Source organism: Dermochelys coriacea, chromosome 3, assembly GCF_009764565.3.
Source record: "Dermochelys coriacea isolate rDerCor1 chromosome 3, rDerCor1.pri.v4, whole genome shotgun sequence".
NCBI classification, from domain to species: Eukaryota; Metazoa; Chordata; order Testudines; family Dermochelyidae; genus Dermochelys; species Dermochelys coriacea.
In genome coordinates this window covers 177,962,399-177,989,237 of record NC_050070.1, presented here as the reverse complement: position 1 = coordinate 177,989,237, position 26,839 = coordinate 177,962,399, and the positions used below count along the sequence as shown (strand labels likewise).

The following is a 26,839-nucleotide window of genomic DNA, read 5'->3' as shown; positions in this document are numbered from 1 at the left end:
AAGGCTAATGGCATATTGGGCTGCATTAGTAGGAGCATTGCCAGCAGATCGAGGGAAGTGATTATTCCCCTCAGTGAGGCCACATTAGGAGTATCGGGTCCAGTTTTGAGCCCCCCACTACAGAAAGGATGTGGACAAATTGGAGAGAGTCTGATGGAGGGCAATAAAAATTATTACAGGGCTATGGCACACGACTTACGAGGAGAGGCTGAGGGAACAGGGCTTATTTTGTCTGCAGAACAGAAGAGTGAGGGGGGATTTGATAGCAGCCTTCAACTACCTGAAGTGGGGTTCCAAAGAGGATGAAGCTAGGCTGTTCTCAGTGGTGGCAGATGACGGAACAAGGAGCAATGGTCTCAAGTTGCAGTGGGGAAGGGTCTACGTTGGATATTAGAAAAAAACTATTTCACTAGGAGGGTGGGGAAGCGTTGGAATGGGTTATCTAGGGAGCTAGTGGAATCTCCATCCTTAGAGGCTTTTAAGGCCTGGCTTGACAGGGATGGCTGTCTGGCTGGGATGATTTAGTTGAGGTTGGTCCTGCTCCGAGCAGGTGATTGGACTAGATGACCTCCTGAGGTCTCTTCCAACCCTAATCTATGATTAGCGACAGGCCAGTAAGAGTAAGGAACAGCACCAGCTAAAGTTCAGACCTGTATGCTCACCTTTACAATCACCCCTACTTCTAGGTTCTCTCTCTCTCTCTCTCTCTCTCTCTCAAATAATCACCCTCCTTCCCAGGAAGGTGGATGTACAGCTTCAGTCCCTCCTACTCAGTTTGTGAAGGTCATAGTTCTATTGAAGCACTTTCAAGAACCTTAGTTCCAAAATAGATGTTTAAGATCACATTCCAACTACAATAGGACATGAAGAATATCAAGGGATTAGCATTAAGATTCATTTTATTGTGTTGAGCAAGTAAACATCCCTGTGAAAAATGGGTGTAATAACTAATCTCAAACAGGAGACTTGATAAGATATTTCTAAAGCATTCCGCTATCTATCTTCAGCTGCAAAGGTAACATTAATTGAACTCAATTGGTAGTTATTAATTTAAATTAGTAACATGTTGGGTTTATTTTTTATTTAGTATTCAAATCATTTGTTGTAATTTGACCAACGTTACTCCAGTTAGTAAATCAATGAGAAGTCTCAACAAGAGTGAAGTGTTGTTTATATCTACACACCAACATTCCTCAGTGCAGAACAAAACTGTAACTATTCATTTTTGAATGTGGAAAATTACAAATACATCAAGTTATCAGAAAATAAAGTAAATGGAAACTGAACAGGAACAACAACTTTAATGAGTTGACATGATCTCATATTTTAAGCATTTACAAAATGTTTACACTATTATGTAAGTGGTCGAGTCAAAATCTAACAGTGGACTAGCAGGAATACAAAGTCGGAGAATCTGAGCTATGATGGCGGTAGTTTTGATCTGAACACTTAGTAGACATCTCATTGCAATTCAGGACTATATCAATGTGTGTAAAACCATTATTTTTAAACATCAGTAAGTTTATGCCAAAATAGTAAAAGTCAGATCTCTTAGGCTTCTGGTCAAACGTATCTTTCAGTTTTTCCTTCAGATACATATTACTCTCGAATAATATTCACAAGCTATTTTAGATTAGAAGTTAAACTGTACAAAGATTTTCAGAAACAAGTGCATAAAATCCTCACTCAACATAATTAGACAGATGTTTGTTTGTAGTTCTTGGTATCCAAGACTTTTTTCCCACACATTGAGCAGATGCCTAAAAATGAAGAATAAGGTGTACAAGTCATATGGAGGGTTCTTTGGGTAAATTTCTTTTCAATGATTTTCATGGCTGTGAGTCTTTATAAAGAGTGTCTATTCCAAAAAGTTGTCAAACAGGAAAAGTTGACGGATGAGTAGAATGAGCTCTCATTCTCAAGTTGTTTGTGTACTCTCTTGATTTTTATCAGAAATGGCAAATCATGCAGTAGTGATATTATGGCTGCTAAAGTAGTTTATATCTCAATGATACAGCTATACTATGGGTAAATCACTAACATTTAAAATAACATATATAACTAATATAATTAGGGCTGTCAAACGATTAAAAATAATTGCAATTAATCATGCAATTAAAAAAGTCTCACCATTAATCGCAGTTTTAGTTGCACTGTTAAATAATAGAAAACCAATTTAAATGTATTATAAATATTTTTGGTTGTTTCTCTATTTTTAATTATATTGATTTAAATTACAACACAGAATACAAAATGTACAGTGCTCACTTTACATTATTTTTTATTACAAATATTTGCACTATAAAAAAGATATAAAAAAAATAGTATTTTTCAATTCACCTCATGCTTAACAGTGTGATTAAAACTGTGAGTAATCACTTTTTTTTTAAATCTAGTTAATTTGTTTTGCGTTAATCACTTGAAAAACTGCGATTAATTGACAGCCTTAAATATAATTAAAGATCTACTATAAACCAATAAAAGCTAGGAAGTTTAGAGTCAGGAATGGAGTATCAATTCACCCCTGTGTGTGCCAACCTCAACGGTATGGAAACACTATTGTATATACCATAATGGATGCATTGGAATAGTCTGCTTCTTTGTGCTGCTGATTTGATCTTTAACTTTTACTTCTAAAAACTGTGAGGAGTCCTTGTGGCACCTTAGAGACTAACAGATTTATTTAGTCTCTAAGGTGCCACAAGGACTCCTCATTGTTTTTGCTGATACAGACTAACACGGCTATCACACCTTTTACTTCTCAGTTTCAGCTTAGTTCAAGCTTCATTTACAATGGACCAAGTACTTGTATAACTGGGCCAGTAAGTCTCCTTCAGTAAAATTTGCATTATTCTTCTACTGGCAGTGGCATATGGTTGCTCCATTTGATTGCTACAAATTGCAACTGGGTTCATGGGAAGTCAGAGTCAGCCACAAAGACAACCATTGACATATACACTCTTCAAGAGCCACCATCACTCAATTCTCTCACAAACTGGGTTCCTGTCTCTTCCTTTTGTGCCACACAGCCAGAATCAGAGGCCTTGTGAGGCTTGTATGCTATAGGAACCTAAAGATAATTTCTTTTGGTGTGAGACTATTAAATATAAAGTAAAATTTGAGACTATATAGGAAAACTGCTGCAGAGGCATAACAAGAGCCAATGGTTGGAAATTGAAGCTGGACAAATTCAGACTGGAAATAAGGTGTACATTTCTAACATCAAGGTTAATTAACCATTGGTACACTTTAACAATGGACATGGTGGGTTCTCCTTCACTGGGAATTTTTAAATTAATACTACATATATGCTCTAGGGAATTTGGGGGTGGAAGTTTATGACCTGCCTTATACAGGAGGTCAAACTAGATGATATTTATGGTCCCTTCTTGGCCTTGGAATCCACGAATCTATAAATTAATTTTAAACATAATCACATTATTTTATATTAAGAGAGAGTTCATGCAGTTGCTCAGCAACAGCAACCTTCAATAACAGTTTTCCAAAAACCTACCAAGGTAAGTTTGAATTATTCTTCAGCTCTACTATTTCTGATGCCTAAAATTAAAAGAAGTGGAATTCCATTTGTGCACTAAATTCAAGCTGGATGGGGAAGGAAAAGTCATGCTACATAAATCTCACCTTTTTTATAAGCACATCCCTGGCAGTAGTGAGACCCTGGCTGATGAACAGAACTCTTACAAATCCGGCATATTGCAAATTTGTTCTTCCCATAAGGATCAAATCTAGGATGAAAAAATAAAATATTCCACACATTAGATGTTCATGTAAAAGCCATAGGAGAAAATACTCCCATCTGCCTCATCACGATAACTGCAAAATCACTGAACTTAGAGTGGCTATGAACAGACAATGTAGAGAAACTATGGTCTAGGAGAGAGACATTCAAAGAGTCCTAAGGCCAAATATGGCATATGGAAGCTAACAATATGACCCATTGCACACTCCTGCAGTGTGTAGACAAAGCTGATCAAATGCAAGTCTTTATTTGTAAACTATTAATGATATTTTGCACTTCCATACCTTTCACCTAATGGCCTCTAAGCACTCTGCAAAAAGTGAATGAAGCCTCAACACTCCTGTGAGGCCAACAACTATCACACTATTTTACAAGTAGATAAACAGGCACTCAGAGGTTTCTCAGTGACTCATGGTCTCACAGGAAGTCTTGTCAGAGACAAATAACACAGGGGTGGGCAAACTATGGCCCGTGAGCCATTTTAAGCCGGCCCGCGAGCTGTTTTAAGCCAGCCCGCGAGCTGCACCAGGCCGCTCGGCCCCGCTCTGGCTGAGGCGCTGAGTTGGGGCCACACCATGCGGCTCCCGGAAGATGCGGCATGGCCCTGCTCTGGTTCCTACACACTCCAATGATCCCCCTCCCGCTCTCCAAACCCCTCAATCCCAGCCCGGAGCACCCTCCTGCATCCCAAACTCCTCATCCCCAGCCCCACCCCAGAGCCCGCACCCCCTTCCACACCCCAACTCCAATTTTGTGAGCATTCATGGCCCATCATACAATTTCTATTCCCCGATGTGGCCCTCGGGCCAAAAAGTTTGCCCATCCCTGGGCAATAACAGAACCCAGATCTCCCAATTCCTCAACAATATCAAACCCTTCCTCATTAAATCTAAAGTAAGACAACTAGGCAGATATATGAAAGTTTAGGGTGGACTTAAGCATTGCAAAGTTTGGGCATTTGTATTGCTATGTTCTCTCTAGAACACAGCAATACAAAATGAATCTGAAGATGCATACGTTTGTTTACAAATATTTATAGCATCATAATATTGCATGGTCCTTGCCTCAAATAGCTTGTGTTCTGTCAGACAAATAGAATGAGAATTGTATATCAGTTTTAAAAATTACTCAGAAATACATGAAACAAGTTTTTCCCCAGTAAAAACTTTATAAGATCTTTATTCTTATCTGAGTAAAATTAAAATTGCAATACTAACCTTGCCTTCTTTGAAGTCAGTGCCTTATTTTCATTTAGTTTTCGTCCGCCACTTTCTTTATAAAGGAAAGATAAGATATTGACTAATATCAAAGTCATTTGTAAAAAACTTATTTAATAAATTAAAAACAAGAGACACACCCATATGCCCCTCCCAGGCTTGATCAAATAAGGGGGAAAAGTTCATTCAAAACAAGAGCCCAGGATGTCATAAGTCTTGAAAGTCCAATAGAACCCACACCCGAGTTCTCATATTACTACTACTACACCAGTGGTTCTCAAACTTTTGTACTGGTGATCCCTTTCACATAGCAAGCCTCTGAGTGCCACCACCTTTATAAATTAAAAACACTTTTTAATGTATTTAATACCATTATAAATGCTAGAGGCAAAGCAAAGTTTGGGGTGGAGGCTGACAGCCCATATAATAACCTCGCAACCCCCGAGGGGTCCCGACCCCCAGTTTGAGAACCCCTATACTATACACTAAATATAGCAGAAGTGCAATATATTATAAACAATGAAAAGTTTATAATATATTGCACTTCTGCTACATTGTATATAAAGGACGTGAACAGTTGTGACTAACGTAAGACTCAGTTCAATCAGCTTGCTTGGAGACAGTGTATTAAAACATAACTCTTAGAGGATGCATACTCAATATTTTGTACATTTACAGGAACTTCCATCAGAGAATCTCTACAAACTATAATTTGGTCTCAATATATGAATTCTCATTTCCACTGTACAGTTAATTTGATACAGGTTTTAGTCAAGGGGGAAAAATGGGTAAAGGTCTGGGTCCTTTTCCTATTGTCTTTGAAGAATTGGTATGTAAAGCTCCAGGTGAGTGGAGTACTGCACTGCACAGTTGAGGCCTTAGTTATTTGTCCAATATTAGACAGAAAGTCCATGGCAGAGCTGGAAATGGAACCGAGGGTTTCTGACTCCTAGTTCTGTGCCTTAATCACCAGGGAATCCTTTCCTTTTTCTCTTCCTCCCAAACGGATAAGCAGTCATATTTAATTACACTCCAATACCCCATTTTAAATCTACTGTTTGTTAGTTTGGTGTTCAGGTTCCATTTAGCTGCTAAATATGTAATAGTTCAATATAAAATAAAATGTGTTTAATACTTATAAATACCCAAGAATAACCAAGTGAAATATTGATCAGGACTATTAGCCTGAAGGTGGGTGCAAAGTAAAATGTTGAGGGTGAGTGGACTAGAGCAAATAAATGGGTGGAAAAAAATGAATATAGGGTACTCGAAGGATTAAGATGCGAGACAACAGGACCTCTTAGTCCATGCTTACACACGTCATTATTTCGTAGGGTGAAATAGTAGAAACACATACAGCACCACAGAAGATCAAAGTAGTTACATTCCCAATAGACTGAATTATCATGGGAAAGAATCTGACTAAAGTGAAGGACAGTTATCTACTGACATCTAATAAGAGCATAAATTCTTCCTCAATTCAGTAACTCTTCAAATGCAATACCTGTAGTGTTTCTTGCTCCATCCTTCCATGTGTCGGGTGTAATTACAGTGCCAAGTTTCTTCTCACCTATAACAGAACATACAGCGAGGGGGAACTAGACCTAGTTTTCATTAAGGCCTCTAAACAAATGCTGCTTATTACTACAAATGCCATCCAATATGTATTTCTGGAGTAAGTGGTCAGCAAGCTCCTGAGCAGAGGCCTGGCTGTGCTTGGCTTCTATAGGTTCCCTTAGTGAGAGATGCCAGTTCACCCACAGAAGCAAGGACACAGGTTCAAGCCATGGGGCAACAGCTGGGACAGCCAAGACGCGGTGGGCGCCATGCAGCAAGTGCTCCACACACACACCTGGGCAGTTCAGCCCATAGCTATGCCCGCCTCGGTCCCCGCCTACCAGCCGGAGGAGATGAGGCCCAGCCCGAAAAGGGAGACCTGCCCCCGCGGGCCTACCACTTGCTCAGAGGGCAGGGGCGGGGAAGGAGAAGGGACCGCGGAGAGGCCGCGGGAGGGGCCACAGGACAGCGTCGTGGGTTCAGACCCTGGGCGGGGATTCAACGCGCGCTTCCAGCGCAGGCTCCCGGGGCAGCGTCAGTCCCGGCGCCGCGAAGGGGTGGGGGAGGCTGCCCCAGGGCCCGGCGCCCGCGGGGACTCACACTTCTCGCAGACCATGCTGAGCCAGAACCGCGCGCCAGGCTCCGCCGCCGGGAGACAGCAGCGGTAAAAACGTAAACAAACCCTCCCTGCCGGCTCCCCGCTTCCGCTTCCGGCCTCCGCCTCGGCCTGTCCCCGCCCCTCCCCGGAGCCAGCCTATCGGTTTGCCCAAATCACAGAGTGCGTTATCCTGATTGGTCAACCCCACCTGTCAATCTCAGCGCTTGTTTCCTCCGCAACGCGCCCGGCGCGGCTACCTACGGAGAGATAAAGCGAAGGGGCAGGGGAGCCCCGTGCCCTCGGGCCTCGCGTTCGCTGTAGCCCCGCCCATGGATGAGACGCAGGTAAGAGGAAGATGGCCTTACCTCCGTTCCCCCTCCCCCGGGGCTGCTTCCCCCCCCCCCCACCGCCACCCCCACCGCAGGGCCTCCCGCCGCTTCTCACCAAATTCGGGGATGAATCCTGGTCACGTGCTGGCTGCGGCAGGTTGAACATAGGCTAAGAAGAAGACAGGTCCTGACATTTTGCCTCTCTGCAAATTGCCCGATGGCCCAAAGCCTGTGGTGTAGACTGTCGCTGCCTGGGGATGCAAACCTCAGCATGGCCCGTGCATCAGATGTTGTAGCAGGAAACTTTATCACAATCCGTTGCCAATGGCAGGTTGCAAAGAACGGTACAGAATAATATTGAGCAGGAACCCTTCCCCTCCCTAGTGTATCCTACAAGACTGTAAAAAGAAAAGGAGGACTTGTGGCACCTCAGAGACTAACAAATGTATTAGAGCATAAGCTTTCGTGAGCTACAGCTCACTTCATCGGATGAAGCTCACGAAAGCTTATGCTCTAATAAATTTGTTAGTCTCTAAGGTGCCACAAGTACTCCTTTTCTTTTTGCGAATACAGACTAACACCGCTGCTACTCTGAAACCTACAAGACTGTGTAACTGTTTTGTCTCGCCCAACAAAATCAGGATTCCCCATATCTCTGAGAAAATCACAAGAGGGTGGGCTGAAGAGTTAGCTTCTTAAATTTCTTTTTGCTTGTATGTAGTAAGGGTTAAAACTTGGTTATTTGAATGCCCTACCTCGAAACAGTTACAAATTTAGGTGGAATAGAAGTGGGTAGTTAAGGTTGAAAATAGCACCTGCTCTTTAAAGGGTTTCCATCAATTTAAAATTTTATGTATATTTTTCAGTGTCCCCATGTTTTAACACTTTAAACTAGGAAGGCAATTATTTTTTTCAAATCTGCTTTTCTTTTTTTGTGCTCTTTGTTAACTTTTTGTTTACTCTGTGTGCTTTTGTTCACATGGAGAATGAAAATGTTCAGTTTCATATTTGTTTGTGTATTTTCTCTTTGTGCTCATCCGTGGGAACCAGTATATCCCAATGTTGTTGTAAATACTTCAGAGGAATGTTCTATATAAAAAAATCATCAAAATGTTCCTGTTAGTTTCTCAAAATCAAATTAATCAGCATCATCTAGTCTATGTGAGTATTCAGTTCAGCCAGCTTTTGAACCATTGGGTAACCAATTTTAAAGTATTTTATTGCTGGCTTTTTTATTCTGAAACTTTTTTGGAATGGAACATCATGATTGCTCCTAAACTGAGTTTTCTGTTTTAGAGCAGCACATAATTTATCTTGCTATGCATTCCATCCAGGAAAAATAATTTTTCCTCCCTCTTAAGCCTTTCAGTAATTAACTACAATAATGTTGTTTGCTTTATTGTAGGTGGATAGTCAAGATAGAACACCATGAAAGATACAGAAATAAAGAGACTGCTGTCTGCCCACATTGTCTGTGTATTTTCCATTATCCTAACAACTGTTGTTCCACCTTTCTTCTTGGAGAACTTCTCAGTTTTGGGAACACACCTTATCTGGTTGTGCATCTGTTGTATTTGTGTAACAACTGTAAATATAATCCTGTATATAGTACTTAAACCAAATTCATCTTCTAAGAGAATTTCATTTGCTCACAAGGTAAGATTTTGTATAGTTAACTTATTGCTAGTAGCTTTGAGGGAGGATTGACTATCTTTTTACTAAAGGAATCAACTAGGAAAGTGAAAGGACAAAATATGTTCAAGTGCTTGGTTGTCCAATCTTGGCCTTTGTAAATGAGCTGAGTAAGTGTGTATTATCTTTTGAAATAATTTTTTCAGTATTTTCATCATTGTTTAACATTCTTTTCTACTCAAGTTTTCAGGGGGGAGCATTTCTGTACTCAAACTACTAGACCTCACTCCCTTCCCAGAGTCAGGTAGAGGACCCAGGAGTCCTGATACTGCCAACTTCACCCCAGCTGGGATCTTTCTACCTCTGACGCTGTCAGCAAACCCAGGGGTCCTTGCTAAGATATGTCTTAGTGTGTTTTCAAGAACTGGTGGTTTATAGTCTAAGACAGTGATCTCCCAATAAGTTCCACTATGGCAGAAGTCTGACGGACTCTTATGAATGCAGGGGTCTATATAGACACAGGTCGCTACAGGATTAGGGCCTAAACCAGCATTATGGAGAGGTTTGTTCTCCTCTGCTGTTAATAGTTGTTAAGACATAGCAATAATTTAAGAAAAACAGTAAAATCTTGAAAGTGTATGGGGGGGGTTGTTTTTTTTTTTTTTTTTTAATCAAACCCATGGAAATTTAAATTAAGGTAAAGTGTAGCAAAATTAACTGGGGAAGTATTGGAATGGATAGTTAAGGTCACTTGAACAACCAAGCCAGCTCCCACAGGCACTGCAATTTTATAAAAGACACTATAATACTACATTTTGAAAGTTAGGTATTGAGAATGTGAACACAAAGAAATTAATTTTACCATGGGGGTCTGGACCAGTCCCCATCAAGCCCAGGATTGGGGAAGCACAAAGGCATCTTGACACCACCTTTGTTCTGCACCTCAGTTGCTGAGCCAAGGGGTTTAGACCACTGTTACTAAGAATTTGGTGATGTTCAAATAGCTTGACAAGCCAAATAGCTTGAAAGCAATAATTTTGCACACAGCGTGAGGTGACATTGATTTATTTGATAAGGGGAAAAATGATACAAAAAATATTAAAAAAAACCTTTTTTAGGGTTTGTGACTTGAAAAAAAAAAACAACTAAAAACTTTATAAGGAGCATGAAAGGTAACTAATGTTCGCAAAAGGAAAAGGAGTACTTGTGGCACCTTAGAGACTAACAAATTTATTTGAGCATAAGCTTTTGTGAGTTACAGCTCACTTCATTGGATGCATTCAGGGATGCTGTAGCTCACGAAAGCTTATGCTCTAATAAATTTTAGTCTCTAAGGTGCCACAAGTACTCCTTTTCTTTTTGCGAATACAGACTAACACGGCTGTTACTCTGAAACCTGTAACTGATGTTGGAAGTTTCCTTTGTGACTTGATTTGAATAGAACCACTCAGATTTGGGTGGTGCTTCTTTAATCAAAACTGCTCATCAGACTCCTACAGAAGAAAAACAGGCAACAAATGAGTACCATATAAACTGATAGAAAATTAATGATGTATTTTAAAAAAAAATTATGTACATCAGTGGTTCTCAAACTGTGGGTCACGACCCCTTTTTAATGGGGTTGCCAGGGATGGCTTAGACTTGCTGGGGCCCAGGTGGCAGGGCTCGGGTTACAGGCCCCCTGCCTAGTGTTGAAGCTCTTGGGCTTTGGCTCCCAAGCCCTGGGAGATGGGGCTTGGCTTTGCCACACCTATCCCCTGGGGTGGTGAGGCTTGTGTGGGCTCAGGCTTCGGTCCCCCCTCCTGGAGTCCTGTAGTAATTCTTTTCAGAAGGGGTCACGGTCCAATGAAGTTTGTAGAAAGTTAGATACCCATTTCTGAAAGTGGCACTGTCTTGTTGAAATCTAGTCAGTTTTAAAATGTAGTTGGAGTCAAATATAGTTTTATATACTATGACGTCTCGGAGTCTCTCTGCCAGTTTTTAAAATTATTTTGTTTATTTTCTAATCTTCCTTAGTCTTTTGTGGAAGATGCATTCCAATAAAAGAAGCATACAACACAAAGTACTGTCAAAAGTGCACGGGAAACAAACTGGAAAACTTTTTTTTCATGTTATCCTTCTCAGTTATAGTAATTGTAGGTGTTGTTTGTAATAGTTGTACAGTAGATAAAAGACATAAAACTAAAGTGTGATTTTATTTTTTTAAGCTGATGGTGCTTTAAAACACTAAATACAGGAAAACATGTATATTAAATTATTAGTTTCAACCATAGCCCAATGTAATAATTTGAATGGCATGTTTCCAAGGTAGGCATAGTGGAACACTGTTGATGAAATGAAGAATGTATATTGCTTAATGTACTATTTATAGAGCATTATTCTGATATTTAATGGTGTGTGTTTGGGGTTTTTTTAGGTAACCAGATTTCTAAAATGCTGTGTGTTCTTCTTCATATCATGTATACTATTTCATGGAATTATCGTTCTTTATGGAGCACCACTAATAGAGTAAGTCTGAAAACCATATCTTCACCTAAAAGCTTTAAAGCTACTTACAGATATTGGTTAAAAGGCTTTGGATTAAATCCTGGCCCAAATGAAGACAATGGCAATCCCATCGATTTCAATAGAAGCAGGACCTCACCCATTGTCTGTATATATTTTGAGGCAGGCACTAGTAGGAATTAAAAACAGACAACTGACTACTTGCCTTTTAGTATATGCTCATTCTGTTTTATAATCTACATGGAAGAGTGATCAAGAAAAAAAAACTGCCTGGGAAAGTTGCAGTACAGTAGAACCTCAAAGTTACAAGCACCTCGGGAATGGAGGTTGTTCTTAACACTGAAATGTTCATAACTCTGAACAAAATGTGGTGGTGGTTCTTTCAAAAGTTTACAACTGAACATTGACTTAATACAGCTTTGAAGCTTTACTATGCAGAAGAAAAAGGCTGCTTTTAAGCATCTTAAATTTAAATGAAACAAGCACAAACAGTTTCTTACCCGTGTCAATTTTTTTTTTAAGCGTTCCCTTTATTTTTTTAGTAATTTACGTCAAACACAGTACAGTGTTGTATTTTACTTTTTTGGAGGGGTGACTCGTCAGTTCATAACGCTGGTGTTCGTAACTGAGGTTCTACTATAGTTGTATAAATGTCCCATGTCCTTCTCTCTCTCCCTATCATATTAGCATTTGGGATGTAAGTTATAGGGGGAAACCAGCTTTGCATCTGTCATGGCTGCTGTTTGGAAGTGGTATTGAGATGCTGAATAATGACATCATCATGCAGGTAAAGCTCATTATCTGCTTCCACAGTCAAACAAGAAAGATGAAAGATTTGGGAAAGTAAAAAGTCAGTGTATACTTTTGAACTAAAGTGACTATCCATACAAATTATCAATGTGTCTGTTAAAGTTGTACAGGACCCAAACATTTCAGATGAATTACTACATTTTTTTAGTTTGTTTAACGGATATGGGGCTATCTGGGGATATTGTATTCCTTTCCCTTTATTCCTAAAGGCTGAACAGAAGAAACTTCTTGCTAGATTAGTTTTAAGAAGGTGTGCACATTTTCTAATGGAGCTGGCATTTTTAAAAAAAACTTCAGACTCATTGCTCTTAACATAAAATTAACTAAAAAAGTTTGTCCCTCCTTTATAGGTCAGTGCTTGAGACATTTCTGTTTGCAGTACTCCTATCTACATTTACTACTTTACACTGTTTGTGTATGCTGGGACCAAACATCCAAGCATGGATAAGGGTGTTCAGTAAAAATGGGTAAGTTTTCATTTTCCTCCTTCTCTTACAATATAAACAGATATGATTGCAATAAAAACAACGAGGAGTCCAGTGGCACCTTAAAGACTAACAAATTTATTTGGGCATAAGCTTTTGTGGGTAAAAAACCCACATCAGATGCATGGAGTGAAAATTACAGATACAGGCATAAATATATATTGGCACATGAAGAGAAGGGAGTTACCTTACAAGCGGAGAACCAATGTTGAAGGCCAATTCAGTCAGGGTGGATGTGGTGCACTCCCAATAATTGATGAGGAGGTGTCAATATTAAGAGAGGGGAAATTCCTTTTGTAGTGAGCCAGCAACTCCCAGTCCCCATTCAAGCCCAACTTGATGGTGTTAAGTTTGCAAATGAATTGTAGCTCTGCAGTTTCTCTTTTGAAGTCTGTTTTTGAAGATGTTTTGTTGAAGAATGGCTACTTTTTAAATCTGTTATTGAGTGTTCACGGAGATTGAAGTGTTCTCCTACTGGCTTTTGTATGTTATCATTCCTGATGTCTGATTTGTGTCCAGGTATCCTTTTACATAGAGACTGTTCGTCTGGCTGATGTACATGGCAAAGGGGCATTGTTGGCACATGATGGCATATATCACATTAGTAGATGTGCAGGTGAATGAGCCCCTGATAGCATGGTTGGTGTCGCTAGAGTAGATATGGGGATAGAGAGGGCAACGGGGTTTGTTATAGGGATTGGTTCCTGGGTTAGTGTTTCTGTGGTGTGGTGTGTAGTTGCTGGTGAGTATTTGCTTCAGGTTGGGGGGCTGTCCGTAAGCAAGGATTAGCCTGCCTCCCAAGGCCTGTGAGAGTGGGGGATCGTTTTCCAGGATACGTTGTAGATTGCTGATGATGCACTGGATAGGTTTTAGCAGGGGACTGTACGTGATGGCCAGTGGTGTGTTGTTATTTTTCTTGTTGGACCTGTCCTGTAGTAGGTGACTTCTGGGTACCCAGCTCACTCTGTCAATCTGTTTCCTCACTTCCCCAGGTGGGTATTGTAGTTTTAAGAATGCTTGATAGAGATCTTGTGTTTGTCTCTGTCTGAGGGATTGGAGCAAAACCAATCTGCCGTACAAACTTCCAAGTGGCTGGACTTTACAAAAACAAGACAAGCCATTTACAGTGCACACTTCTCTTCTCTATAGAGGAAAAAGGACAGTAAACTATATAAACTCCTACATGTCACAGGGGGCTACAAAAATGGTACCCTTAACTCACCCAACAATACTGTTGTTCTATCTAACCACACACTTAGGCAGACTCTTCTGCCAGGTTATCTCAGGGACTCTTTCTGCCGCACTACCCCCATGCACATGATACAGTTCTGCGGTGATCTGGAAGCCTACTTTTGCCATCTCTGACTCAAGGAGTATTTTCAACACGCCACTGAGTAGTGTACTGACCACCAGGAACCCTTCTACCAACACTACAAGAAGAATTCTGCATGGACTCCTCCTGATGGTCAAAATGACATACTAGATTTCTACATAGAGTGCTTCTGCAGACGTGCACAGGCTGAAATTGTGAACAAAGAGCATCACTTGCTGTACAGAACGCAATGCCATCCACAGCCTCGGAAACAACGCTGACATTATACTCAAAGGGGCTGACAAAGGAGGTGCTGTAGTCATCGTGAACAGGTCGGATTATGAGCAGGAGGCTTCCAGGCAATTCTCCAACACCACAGTCTACAGGCGACTATCCTCCGATCCCACTGAGGAGTACCAAAAGAAACTACACCATCTGTTCAAGAAACTCCCTGCTACAGTACGGGAACAAATCTACACAGACACACCCCTAGATCCCCAACCAGGGGTATTCTATCTGCTACCCAAGATCCGTAAACCTGGAAATCCTGCAGCCCTATTATCTCGGGCATCGGCACTCTTACAGCAGGATTATCTGGCTATTTGGAGTCTCTCCTCAGACCCTATGGTACCAGCACTCCTAAATATCTTTGAGACACCACCGACTTCCTGAGGAAACTACAATGCATTGGTGATCTTCCTGAAAACACCATCCTGGCCACAATGGATGTAGAAGCTCTTTACACCAATATTCCACATGAGGATGGACTATGAGCTGTCAGGAACAGTATCCCTGATGGGGCCATAGCACACTTGGTGGCTGAGCTTTGTGACTTTGTCCTCACCCACCACCATTTCAGATTTGGGGACAACTTATACCTTCAAATCAGCGGCTCTGCTATGGGTACCTGCATGGCCCCACAGTATGCCAACATTTTTATGGCTGACTTAGAACAACGCTTCCTCAGTTCTTGTCCCCTAGTACCCCTCCTCTACTTACGCTACATTGATGACATCTTCATCATATGGACCTATGGAAAGGAGGCCCTTGAATTCCACCAGCATTTCAATAATTTCCACCCCACCATCAACCTCAGCCTGGACCAGTCCACACAAGAGATCCACTTCCTGGACACTGCAATGCAAATCAGCGATGGTCACAAACACCACCCTATACCGGAAACCTACTGACCGTTGTACTTGCCTATCTGCCTCCAGCTTCTGTCCAGGACACATCACATGATCCATTGTCTACAGCCAAGCCCTAAGATATAACCGCATTTGCTCTAATCCCTCAGAGACAAACACCTACAAGATCTCTATCAAGCATTCTTAAAACTACAATACCCACCTGGGGAAGTGAGGAAACAGATTGACAGAGTGAGCTGGGTACCCAGAAGTCACCTACTACAGGACAGGTCCAACAAGAAAAATAACAAAACACCACTGGCCATCACGTACAGTCCCCTGCTAAAACCTATCCAGTGCATCATCAGCAATCTACAACGTATCCTGGAAAACGATCCCCCACTCTCACAGGCCTTGGGAGGCAGGCTAATCCTTGCTTACGGACAGCCCCCCAACCTGAAGCAAATACTCACCAGCAACTACACACCACACCACAGAAACACTAACCCAGGAACCAATACCTATAACAAATCCTGTTGCCCTCTCTATCCCCATATCTACTCTAGCGATATCTTCATAGGACCCAACCACATCAGCCACACCATCAGGAGTTCATTAACCTGCACATCTACTAATGTGATATGCCATCATGTGCCAACAATGCCCCTTTGCCACGTACATCAGCCAAACCGGACATTCTCTACGTAAAAGGATACCTGGACACAAATCAGACATCAGGAATGATAACATATAAAAGCCAGTAGAACACTTCAATCTCCCTGAACACTCAATAACAGATTTAAAAGTAGCCATTCTTCAAAAAAAAAAACTTCAAAAACAGACTTCAAAGAGAAACTGCAGAACTACGATTCATCTGCAAACTTAACACCATCAAGTTGGGCTTCAATAGAGACTGGGAGTGGCTGGCTCACTACAAAAGCAATTTCCCCTCTCTTGGTGTTGATACCTCCTCATCAATTACTGGGAGTGGATCACATTCACCCTGACTGAATTTGCCTTCAACATTGGTTCTCCGCTTGTAAGGTAACTCCCTTCTCTTCATGTGCCAATATATATATATTTATGCCTGTACCTGTAATTTTCACTCTATGCATCTGAAGAAGTGGGTTTTTTTACCCACAAAAGCTTATGCCCAAATAAATCTATTAGTCTTGAAGGTGCTACTGGACTTCTCGTTATTTTTGTGAATACAGACTAACACGATTACCCCTCTGATACATGATTGCAGGAAGCAACATGTCCTGGAGTCTTTTATAAAGAAGATAAGGCTTTCTGAATGAATGTACAAGGTCATAGAATCATAGAATATCAGGGTTGGAAGGGACCCCAGAAGGTCATCTAGTCCAACCCCCTGCTCAAAGCAGGACCAAGTCCCAGTTAAATCATCCTAGCCAGGGCTTTGTCAAGCCTGACCTTAAAAACCTCTAAGGAAGGAGATTCTACCACCTCCCTAGGTAACGCATTCCAGTGTTTCACCACCCTCTTAGTGAAAAAGTTTTTCCTAATATCCAATCTAAACCTCCCCCATTGCAACTTGAGACCATTACTCCTCGTTCTGTCATCTGCTACCATTGAGAACAGTCTAGAGCCATCCTCTTTGAAACCCCCTTTCAGGTAGTTGAAAGCAGCTATCAAATCCCCCCTCATTCTTCTCTTCTGCAGACTAAACAATCCCAGCTCCCTCAGCCTCTCCTCGTAAGTCATGTGCTCTAGACCCCTAATCATTTTTGTTGCCCTTCGCTGTACTCTTTCCAATTTATCCACATCCTTCTTGTAGTGTGGGGCCCAAAACTGGACACAGTACTCCAGATGAGGCCTCACCAGTGTCGAATAGAGGGGAACGATCACGTCCCTCGATCTGCTCGCTATGCCCCTACTTATACATCCCAAAATGCCATTGGCCTTCTTGGCAACAAGGGCACACTGCTGACTCATATCCAGCTTCTCGTCCACTGTCACCCCTAGGTCCTTTTCCGCAGAACTGCTGCCGAGCCATTCGGTCCCTAGTCTGTAGCGGTGCATTGGATTCTTCCATCCTAAGTGCAGGACCCTGCACTTATCCTTATTGAACCTCATTAGATTTCTTTTGGCCCAATCTTCCAATTTGTCTAGGTCCTTCTGTATCCTATCCCTCCCCTCCAGCGTATCTACCACTCCTCCCAGTTTAGTATCATCCGCAAATTTGCTGAGAGTGCAATCCACACCATCCTCCAGATCATTTATGAAGATATTGAACAAAACGGGCCCCAGGACCGACCCCTGGGGCACTCCACTTGACACCGGCTGCCAACTAGACATGGAGCCATTGATCACTACCCGTTGAGCCCGACAATCTAGCCAGCTTTCTACCCACCTTATAGTGCATTCATCCAGCCCATACTTCCTTAACTTGCTGACAAGAATGCTGTGGGAGACCGTGTCAAAAGCTTTGCTAAAGTCAAGAAACACTACATCCACTGCTTTCCCTTCATCCACAGAACCAGTAATCTCATCATAAAAGGCGATTAGATTAGTCAGGCATGACCTTCCCTTGGTGAATCCATGCTGACTGTTCCTGATCACTTTCCTCTCCTCTAAGTGCTTCAGGATTGATTCTTTGAGGACCTGCTCCATGATTTTTCCAGGGACTGAGGTGAGGCTGACCGGCCTGTAGTTCCCAGGATCCTCCTTCTTCCCTTTTTTAAAGATGGGCACTACATTAGCCTTTTTCCAGTCATCCGGGACTTCCCCCGTTCGCCACGAGTTTTCAAAGATAATGGCCAAGGGCTCTGCAATCACAGCCGCCAATTCCCTCAGCACTCTCGGATGCAATTCGTCCAGCCCCATGGACTTGTGCACGTCCAGCTTTTCTAAATAGTCCCTAACCACCTCTATCTCTACAGAGGGCTGGCCATCTCTTCCCCATTTTGTGATGCCCAGCACAGCAGTCTGGGAGCTGACCTTGTTAGTGAAAACAGAGGCAAAAAAAGCATTGAGTACATTAGCTTTTTCCACATCCTCTGTCACTAGCTTGCCTCCCTCATTCAGTAAGGGGCCCACACTTTCCTTGGCTTTCTTCTTGTTGCCAACATAGCTGAAGAAACCCTTCTTGTTACTCTTGACATCTCTTGCTAGCTGCAGCTCCTGGTGCGATTTGGCCCTCCTGATATCTTTCCTACATGCCCGAGCAATATTTTTATACTCTTCCCTGGTCATATGTCCAACCTTCAACTTCTTGTAAGCTTCTTTTTTATGTTTAAGATCCGCTAGGATTTCACCATTAAGCCAAGCTGGTCGCCTGCCATATTTACTATTCTTTCGACTCATCGGGATGGTTTGTCCCTGTAACCTCAACAGGGATTCCTTGAAATACAGCCAGCTCTCCTGGACTCCCTTCCCTTTCATGTTAGTCCCCCAGGGGATCCTGGCCATCTGTTCCCTGAGGGAGTCAAAGTCTGCTTTCCTGAAGTCCAGGGTCCGTATCCTGCTGCTTACCTTTCTTCCCTGCGTCAGGATCCTGAACTCAACCAACTCATGGTCACTGCCTCCCAGATTCCCATCCACTTTTGCTTCCCCCACTAATTCTACCCGGTTTGTGAGCAGCAGGTCAAGAAAAGCGCTCCCCCTAGTTGGCTCCCCTAGCACTTGCACCAGGAAATTGTCCCCTACGCTTTCCAAAAACTTCCTGGATTGTCTATGCACCGCTGTATTGCTCTCCCAGCAGATATCAGGAAAATTAAAGTCACCCATGAGAATCAGGGCATGCGATCTAGTAGCTTCCCTGAGTTGCCGGAAGAAAGCCTCATCCACCTCATCCCCCTGGTCCGGTGGTCTATAGCAGACTCCCACCAGGTCATTATTCTTAGAGTCAAACTTTTCACATCCATAATTTAGGATTGTCATTGTTTCCCTGATGAAACATCTCCATGATACAGTTGATTGGTGAGCTAGCTTTTCGTTTTGTTTCTGGCCTCCAGGGTTCAAAGTCTAGTTTCACACGTCTTTAAAATAGTTTGATTCTAAGTGGACACTTGTCCACAGTGCAAAATCATTACACAATTTGCATGATCATCACCCTTTATAGAAGAGACCCATGACTAAATTCTACAGGATAATCTTGCACACTTCCTCACTTGATAAATGTTGAAGTTACACAACTTTAAAATGACACTTCTCACCACCTGCTTCAAAGGTATTATTATTTAACTGTGGAAAAAATGTAATAGACCTTAAACAGAAATTTGATGCACATGATCTTTGGTATGAAAATTGGAAAAAGATTATTTAAAGAAATCTGTTTTCATTGTAGGAAAACTCAAATGTTCTGGTGCCATTATTTAAACTAATTATGAAAATAGTATCAGCTTTGTTGCATAATGAAATGCTGTAGATCATTACATTCACCTGTATTGAGGACAGAGTCCTTTTTGATTTAGTTTAGACACGCAACCCACCAACCCTCTCCCAGATAACCAATAATTTAAATTAGAAGACGGAGACATTGAAGTTTAAAAACTGTAAACATGATAGTAGTAATTCTTTACACACAGATTTTTATTATATACATCATACTATCAGTCCATAAAGGCTGAAGTCTGATCACACTTGTTTTTACGTTTAAGTGAATCACTATTGACTTAAGTGGAGTTACGTCTGATTTATACCAATGTAGAGAAGATCAAAATTAAGCATACTGTGTGTAATAGTCACATGTAACAACCTTTATATTAATATTAGTATATAAACTGTGCGTAGGCTTTGGTAGTCATTAACTATCCTATTCGGGTCAGTTGCATAGGACATTTTCTCCTTTCACTCTAAAGAATAGATAAGGAAACAGAAATTTAAACCTCTGAAAGATTTAATGAAAGCTATTGAGTGGTTTTTGTCAAAATAAAGTAAGACTAAGTACTAAAATGTTGTCAATCCACCCCATTGTACTGGGAGGTTTTTAGCTTGCTAAACGGTAGGTGAGTTTGTGACACACATTCTACAATGATTTCCTCTGTTCTGCTGCGTTAGATTTCAGCTTTAACTCAATTCCATTCTTTTCTAGGATTCAGTTTAGCTTTTTAATGTTGTTTTGAACATAGTTATTTGTATGGCTATATTATGCTGTAGGAGGCAGGCTTGTCCCTTCATATCTCCCTTCAGTCTCGCAACATTTTAAAGTAAAATACATGTTTCATTCAACATAATGCCGCTGATTTGACTCTTATCTACTGGATGCAAATCCATTACAAAGAACTACTGTAGTAATCTTGTAGTCATCTAGTATCTCAATGGTTCTCCTTTCCAGAAATTAATTCTAGTTTGTAATTTATTAACTGGAACTATGCTCGCTGGAGTGAGGTAGAAGTCAAGGGGACATGAGCTGAGGAAGGGGCTGATTGTGGGTGCGGTGTGTTCCCAGGTTGATTTACTGGGTTTACCATGTGGAGTGAGGAGTGGGTAATTCAATGGTGAGGGAGAATAGAGGGTTGAATAGTGGGAGAAGAAGGGGATGCTTTTGCCTTAAGTTTTAGTATGTTGAGTTGTGGGGGAGGGGAAAGGGAGAGAATTTATTTTAGAACAGGAGAGCTAATCTTTTAATTGAGTTCATTGGATCATGCCCTAAATTACTATGTGACCTTATTTTTGTAACCCTCATCCACCTATGTGTTTTTTAAAAATCAATAAACCAAGTTCTGTAGAAGTTGCATGTGTTTGTAATGAAAATTCAATAGAATATTATAGCAATGACAGAAAAAAGTTTGACATTAGAAAGCTATTAAAGTATAGCTTAATGAATACAAATATCTAGCCTGAAAAAGGTTAGAGTTGTGTTTATGCATTCATACTGCCAAATTATTCACTTTGAAATCTTTCCACTATTTTCGTGTCTCCTAAAATAAAGATCCAGCTATGAATATCTTTTTGTATAACTATTGTAACATCATGTTCAATATGCCCCACTATAGGGCTGAAAAGGCCTTTCAAGTGGACTACTTATCATTATTTATACCTGCCTCTGGAAATTTCCACTACGTACATCTGACGAAGTGGGTATTCACCCATGAAAGCTTATGCTCCAATACGTCTGTTAGTCTATAAGGTGCCACAGGACTCTTTGCTACTTATCACATAAAGAAAAGGAGTACTTGTGGCACCTTAGAGACTAACAAATTTATTAGAGCATAAGCTTTCGTGAGCTACAGCTCACTTCATCGGATGCATTTGGTGGAAAAAACAGAGGAGAGATTTATATATACACACACACACACACAGAGAACATGAAACAATGGGTTTATCATACACACTGTAAGGAGAGTGATCACTTAAGATAAGCCATCACCAACAGCAGGGGGGGAAGGAGGAAAACCTTTCATGGTGACAAGCAGGTAGGCTAATTCCAGCAGTTAACAAGAATATCAGAGGAACAGTGGGGGGTGGGGTAGGAGGGAGAAATACCATGGGGAAATAGTTTTACTTTGTGTAATGACTCATCCATTCCCAGTCTCTATTCAAGCCTAAGTTAATTGTATCCAGTTTGCAAATTAATTCCAATTCAGCAGTCTCTCGTTGGAGTCTGTTTTTGAAGCTTTTTTGTTGAAGGATAGCCACTCTTAGGTCTGTGATCGAGTGACCAGAGAGATTGAAGTGTTCTCCAACTGGTTTTTGAATGTTATAATTCTTGACGTCTGATTTGTGTCCATTCATTCTTTTACGTAGAGACTGTCCAGTTTGGCCAATGTACATGGCAGAGGGGCATTGCTGGCACATGATGGCATATATCACATTGGTAGATGCGCAGGTGAACGAGCCGCTGATAGTGTGGCTGATGTGATTAGGCCCTATGATGGTGTCCCCTGAATAGATATGTGGACAGAGTTGGCAACGGGCTTTGTTGCAAGGATAGGTTCCTGGGTTAGTGGTTCTGTTGTGTGGTGTGTGGTTGCTGGCGAGTATTTGCTTCAGGTTGGGGGGCTGTCTCCCAAGATCTGTGAGAGTGAAGGGTCGTCCTTCAGGATAGGTTGTAGATCCTTGATGATGCGTTGGAGAGGTTTGAGTTGGGGGCTGAAGGTGATGGCTAGTGGCGTTCTGTTCTTTTCTTTGTTGGGCCTGTCCTGTAGTAGGTGACTTCTGGGTACTCTTCTGGCTCTGTCAGTCTGTTTCTTCACTTCAGCAGGTGGGTATTTTAGTTGTAAGAATGCATGATAGAGATCTTGTAGGTGTTTGTCTCTGTCAGAGGGGTTGGAGCAAATGCGGTTATATCGTAGAGCTTGGCTTTAGACAATGGATCGTGTGGTATGATCTGAATGAAAGCTAGAGGCATGTAGGTAGGAATAGCGGTCAGTAGGTTTCCGTTATAGGGTGGTGTTTGTGACCATCGCTTATTAGCACCGTAGTGTCCAGGAAGTGGATCTCTTATGTGTCCTGGTCCAGGCAGAGGTTGATGATGGGATGGAAATTGTTGAAATCGTGGTGGAATTCCTCAAGGGCTTCTTTTCCATGGGTCCAGATGATGATATCAATGTAGCGCAAGTAGAGTAGGGGCATTAGGGGATGAGAGCTGAGGAAGCGTTGTTCTAAGTCAGCCATAAAAATTTTGGCATACTGTGGGGCCATGCGGGTACCCATTGCAGTGCCGCTGATTTGAAGGTATACATTGTCCCCAAATGTGAAATGGTTATGGGTGAGGACAAAGTCACAAAGTTCAGCCACCAGGTTAGCCGTGACATTATCAGGGATACTGTTCCTGACAGCTTGTAGCCCATCTTTGTGTGGAATGTTGGTGTAGAGGGCTTCTACATCCATAGTGGCCAGGATGGTGTTTTCAGGAAGATCACCAATGGATTGTAGATTCCTCAGGAAGTCAGTGGTGTCTCGAAGATAGCTGGGAGTACTTGTAACGTAGGGGCTGAGGAGGGAGTCTACATAGCCAGACAATCCTGCTGTCAGGGTGCCAATGCCTGAGATGATGGGGTGTCCAGGATTTCCAGGTTTATGGATCTTGGGTAGCAGATAGAATACCCCAGGTCGGGGTTCTAGGGGTGTGTCTGTGTGGATTTGTTCTTGTGCTTTTTCAGGCACATGCTGTAGTTTCTTTTGGTAACTCTTAGTGGGATCAGAAGGTAATGGCTTGTAGAAAGTGGTGTTGGAGAGCTGCCTAGTAGCCTCTTGTTCATATTCCGACCTATTCATGATGATGACAGCACCACCTTTGTCAGCCTTTTTGATGATGATGTCAGAGTTGTTCCTGAGGCTGTGGATGGCATTGTGTTCTGCACGGCTGAGGTTATGGGGCAAGTGATGCTGCTTTTCCACAATTTCAGCCCGTGCATGTCGGCGGAAACACTCTATGTAGAAGTCCAGTCTGCTGTTTCGACCTTCAGGAGGAGTCCACCCAGAATCCTTCTTTTTGTAGTGTTGGTAGGAAGGTCTCTGTAGGTTAATATGTTGGTCAGAGGTGTGTTGGAAATATTCCTTGAGTCTGAGAGGTTGAAAATAGGATTCTAGGTCACCACAGAACTGTATCATGTTCGTGGGGGTGGAGGGGCAAAAGGAGAGGCCCCGAGATAGGACAGATTCTTCTGCTGGGCTAAGAGTATAGTTGGATAGATTAACAATATTGCTGGGTGGGTTACGGGAACCACTGTTGTGGCTCCTTGTGGCATGTAGTAGTTTAGATAGCTTAGTTTCCTTTTTCTTTTGTAGAGGAGAAGCAAAGTGTGTGTTGTAAATGGCTTGTCTAGTTTTTGTAAAGTCCAGCCACGAGGACGTTTGTGTGGAAGGTTGGTTCTTTGAGAGTATCCAGTTTTGAGAGCTCATTCTTAATCTTTCCCTGTTTGCTGTAGAGGATGTTGATCAGGTGGTTGCGCAGTTTCTTTGAGAGTGTGTGGCACATGCGTACAAATAGGAGGAATACATTCAGTAGGTTAGAACGTTAGTTATACCTTACAAGAGACCTTTTGCATAAAGCATATTCAGTTACATCATATTCACATTCATAAGCGTATTTCCATAAACAATATGGAGTGCAACGTCACACAATTGTTACCATTTAGTAAATGAAAACAAACTAAAGTGAATTGTACATATGTTTTAGGAAATAAACAATGAAGTGTGTTTATATCTAAAGTTGTCTGAGAAAATATAATAATACTAAAATTTGGCTAAGCTTTAAATTTTAATACTTTGCATTTACAGGTAATTTGCCTGTGATTTATTAAACTGATTATAAATGCAGATAGATTAACTTTTGTCTTTACAGAGAAGTGTCACAATGGGTGAAAATCAGTCCTGGCACAAGTGGGTGCTTCTCCATTGACTGCACTGGAACATCTCCTGCTTACACCACAACTGTATTTGGCCCGGTGTATTTTTTTATAAGTGATTTAGTCTATTATGTGTGTGTACTGGGTTTGGTTCTGTTCAATATCTTCATTAATGATTTAGATAATGGCACAGAGAGTATACTTACAAAGTTTGCGGATGATACCAAACTGGGAGGGGTTGCAAGTGCTTTGGAGGATAGTATTTAAAATTCTAAATGATCTGGACAAATTGGAGAAATGGGCTTAAATTGCAGCGAGGGGCAGTTTAGGTTGGACATTAGGAGAAACTTCCTAACTATCAGAGTGGTTAAGCCCTGGAATAAATTTCTCAGCTTGGTTGTGAAATCTCTGTCATGGAGATTTTTAAGAGCAGGTTGGACAAACACCTGTTATGGATGGTCTAGATAATACTTAGTCCTGCCATGAATGCAGGGGACTGGACTAGATGACCTCGTCAGGTCCCTTCCAGTCCTAAGATTCTGATTCTTTGTATTAGCCACAATATCTTAATCTTAACACTAAAAAAGAAGCCTAATAAGCATAATATTGTGTGTTCCTGAATTAAAAAGGGACGCCATTAATGTGGGGAAAAAATAAGACCGTTTCTCTTCTCTTCAACAAATGTCAGGCTTGTATTGTAAATATGTTATAGTCTGTATTATATTGATCTTACAAACACTTAAACACATGCTTAGCTTTTTGCATGTGAGTAGTCCCATTGAAATCAATCGCCTCAGTAAAGTTTATAAAAAGAAAAGGAGTACTTGTGGCACCTTAGCGACTAACAAATTTATTAGAGCATAAGCTTTTGTGAGCTACAGCTCACTTCATCGGATGCTGTGCATTTTTAAGTGTTCACAGGATTGGGGCCAAAGAGTCTAAATTCCTTAAAATGAGGGCTGGAGTTAAAGTCAAAGTATGTAACCTAGACACAGCACAGGAGCATTTGTGATGCAGTCTGATTTGTCAACCTTGACTATCTTTCCTGAAAGAAAAAGAATCTTAATTTTTTTACTAATGCTTGTAAGGAGCATTACTATTATCTTGGCTTTTTTTGTACATTCACCAAATGTCGTTTTTGATATCCTTGGGAAGTACGAGTAGAATTTTCACCTTCTGTACCATATCTTAAAGAATTACCTTGAAGAGAGGATCATTTCAGAATCGATCACTGTATACAGTCAAACTCAACCCTACACAAATGGTAAACTCCTCATTTAGAGTATTGTTACTGAGCCAAAAATAACTCATTTTAGCACAGGAAAACTGTTCATAAACTAAGTTGTGTAATGAGCTGCCAGTAGGGAAAGTATTTCTCGCTAAAAGCGTGGGAGGTTCTTATTCAATAATAATTTCTCAAAAAATAGCTTTTTCAATGTGGTCAGGTAATACAGGATGTCTAAAGCAAAATACTATCTTGAAATGGAAGTCAAATTTCAATGGATAAATAAACAATGTAGCTCCTTCCACCAAACTGCATTAATCCTACTATGTCTGCCTTTCCTCCATCCCTTGAGCTACCTCATCCTTGGTACATCCTGAGTTTAGATTTGGCAATGCTTTCTCATTTGAACAAGAACATCCTTATAAAGCTTTTAAGAAAAACAAATACCAATAAACCAAAAACCAAAGAGACTATACAGGAAAATGATCTGGCAGTCCAAGGACACTCTGACTAATCATTATTGCTAGGTTACTCCCTGTGCAAACTCATGTCAAGAAAGTGTTAATATAATTCTGTTAAATGCAAGCTACTATGTAAATGCAATGTAAGATGTTCCACAAAATATCAGGAAATGCAAAAACAGTGTTGCATATCGTTTGTTGCCTAGGGTAAACAGGATGTACACACTTAAGACAAAATAATGATGATAGACAGTACATATGTGCAGCATGAAGCATTAACATGAATTTTGAATCTGTCTTTTGCATTTCTGAAAATTTGTTGTTTCAACTAGGAAGTCATACTATTGTAAACAGATCTTTTGTATTTAATTTTATTTGATTTTCTTTAAGTTAAAGAAAGAGAATCCAGCATTGTTTAGCATGTGCAATTTAGGGATTAGATTTTGCCCTTGGCACCTATAGAGATGCTTGAGGTGGGGTAGGGAAGACTAAACCTATTGGTCTTTGACAGTGGACCTTGTAAGTTTCCCCGAAGCAATACAGATAAGGTGGAGGATATTCTTA

At 41.2% G+C, this 26,839-nt stretch overlaps 2 protein-coding genes across 2 annotated transcripts in view; one reads left to right on the top strand and one right to left on the bottom strand.

The window, feature by feature from the left end:
• Window positions 1–1,282: 1,282 nt before the first annotated feature.
• CRIPT (CXXC repeat containing interactor of PDZ3 domain) lies at window positions 1,283–7,275 on the bottom strand. Its single transcript, XM_038394461.2, has 5 exons — window positions 7,135–7,275; window positions 6,482–6,547; window positions 4,978–5,032; window positions 3,643–3,746; window positions 1,283–1,760 (listed from the first exon to the last, which is right to left on the bottom strand). The coding sequence occupies exons 1-5, from the start codon at window positions 7,148–7,150 to the stop codon at window positions 1,696–1,698; spliced, it is 306 nt and encodes a 101-aa protein (XP_038250389.1). The 5' UTR covers window positions 7,151–7,275; the 3' UTR covers window positions 1,283–1,695.
• A 69-nt stretch (window positions 7,276–7,344) lies between these two features.
• Window positions 7,345–26,839, top strand: part of PIGF (phosphatidylinositol glycan anchor biosynthesis class F) — a 59,390-nt gene continuing 39,895 nt past the window's right edge. The window contains exons 1-4 of the mRNA XM_038394459.2: window positions 7,345–7,476; window positions 8,867–9,117; window positions 11,510–11,601; window positions 12,759–12,875. Of these exons, the coding sequence (XP_038250387.1) occupies window positions 8,890–9,117; window positions 11,510–11,601; window positions 12,759–12,875 (437 nt within the window). The 5' untranslated portion in view covers window positions 7,345–7,476; window positions 8,867–8,889. The remainder of the gene's footprint in view (window positions 7,477–8,866; window positions 9,118–11,509; window positions 11,602–12,758; window positions 12,876–26,839) is intronic.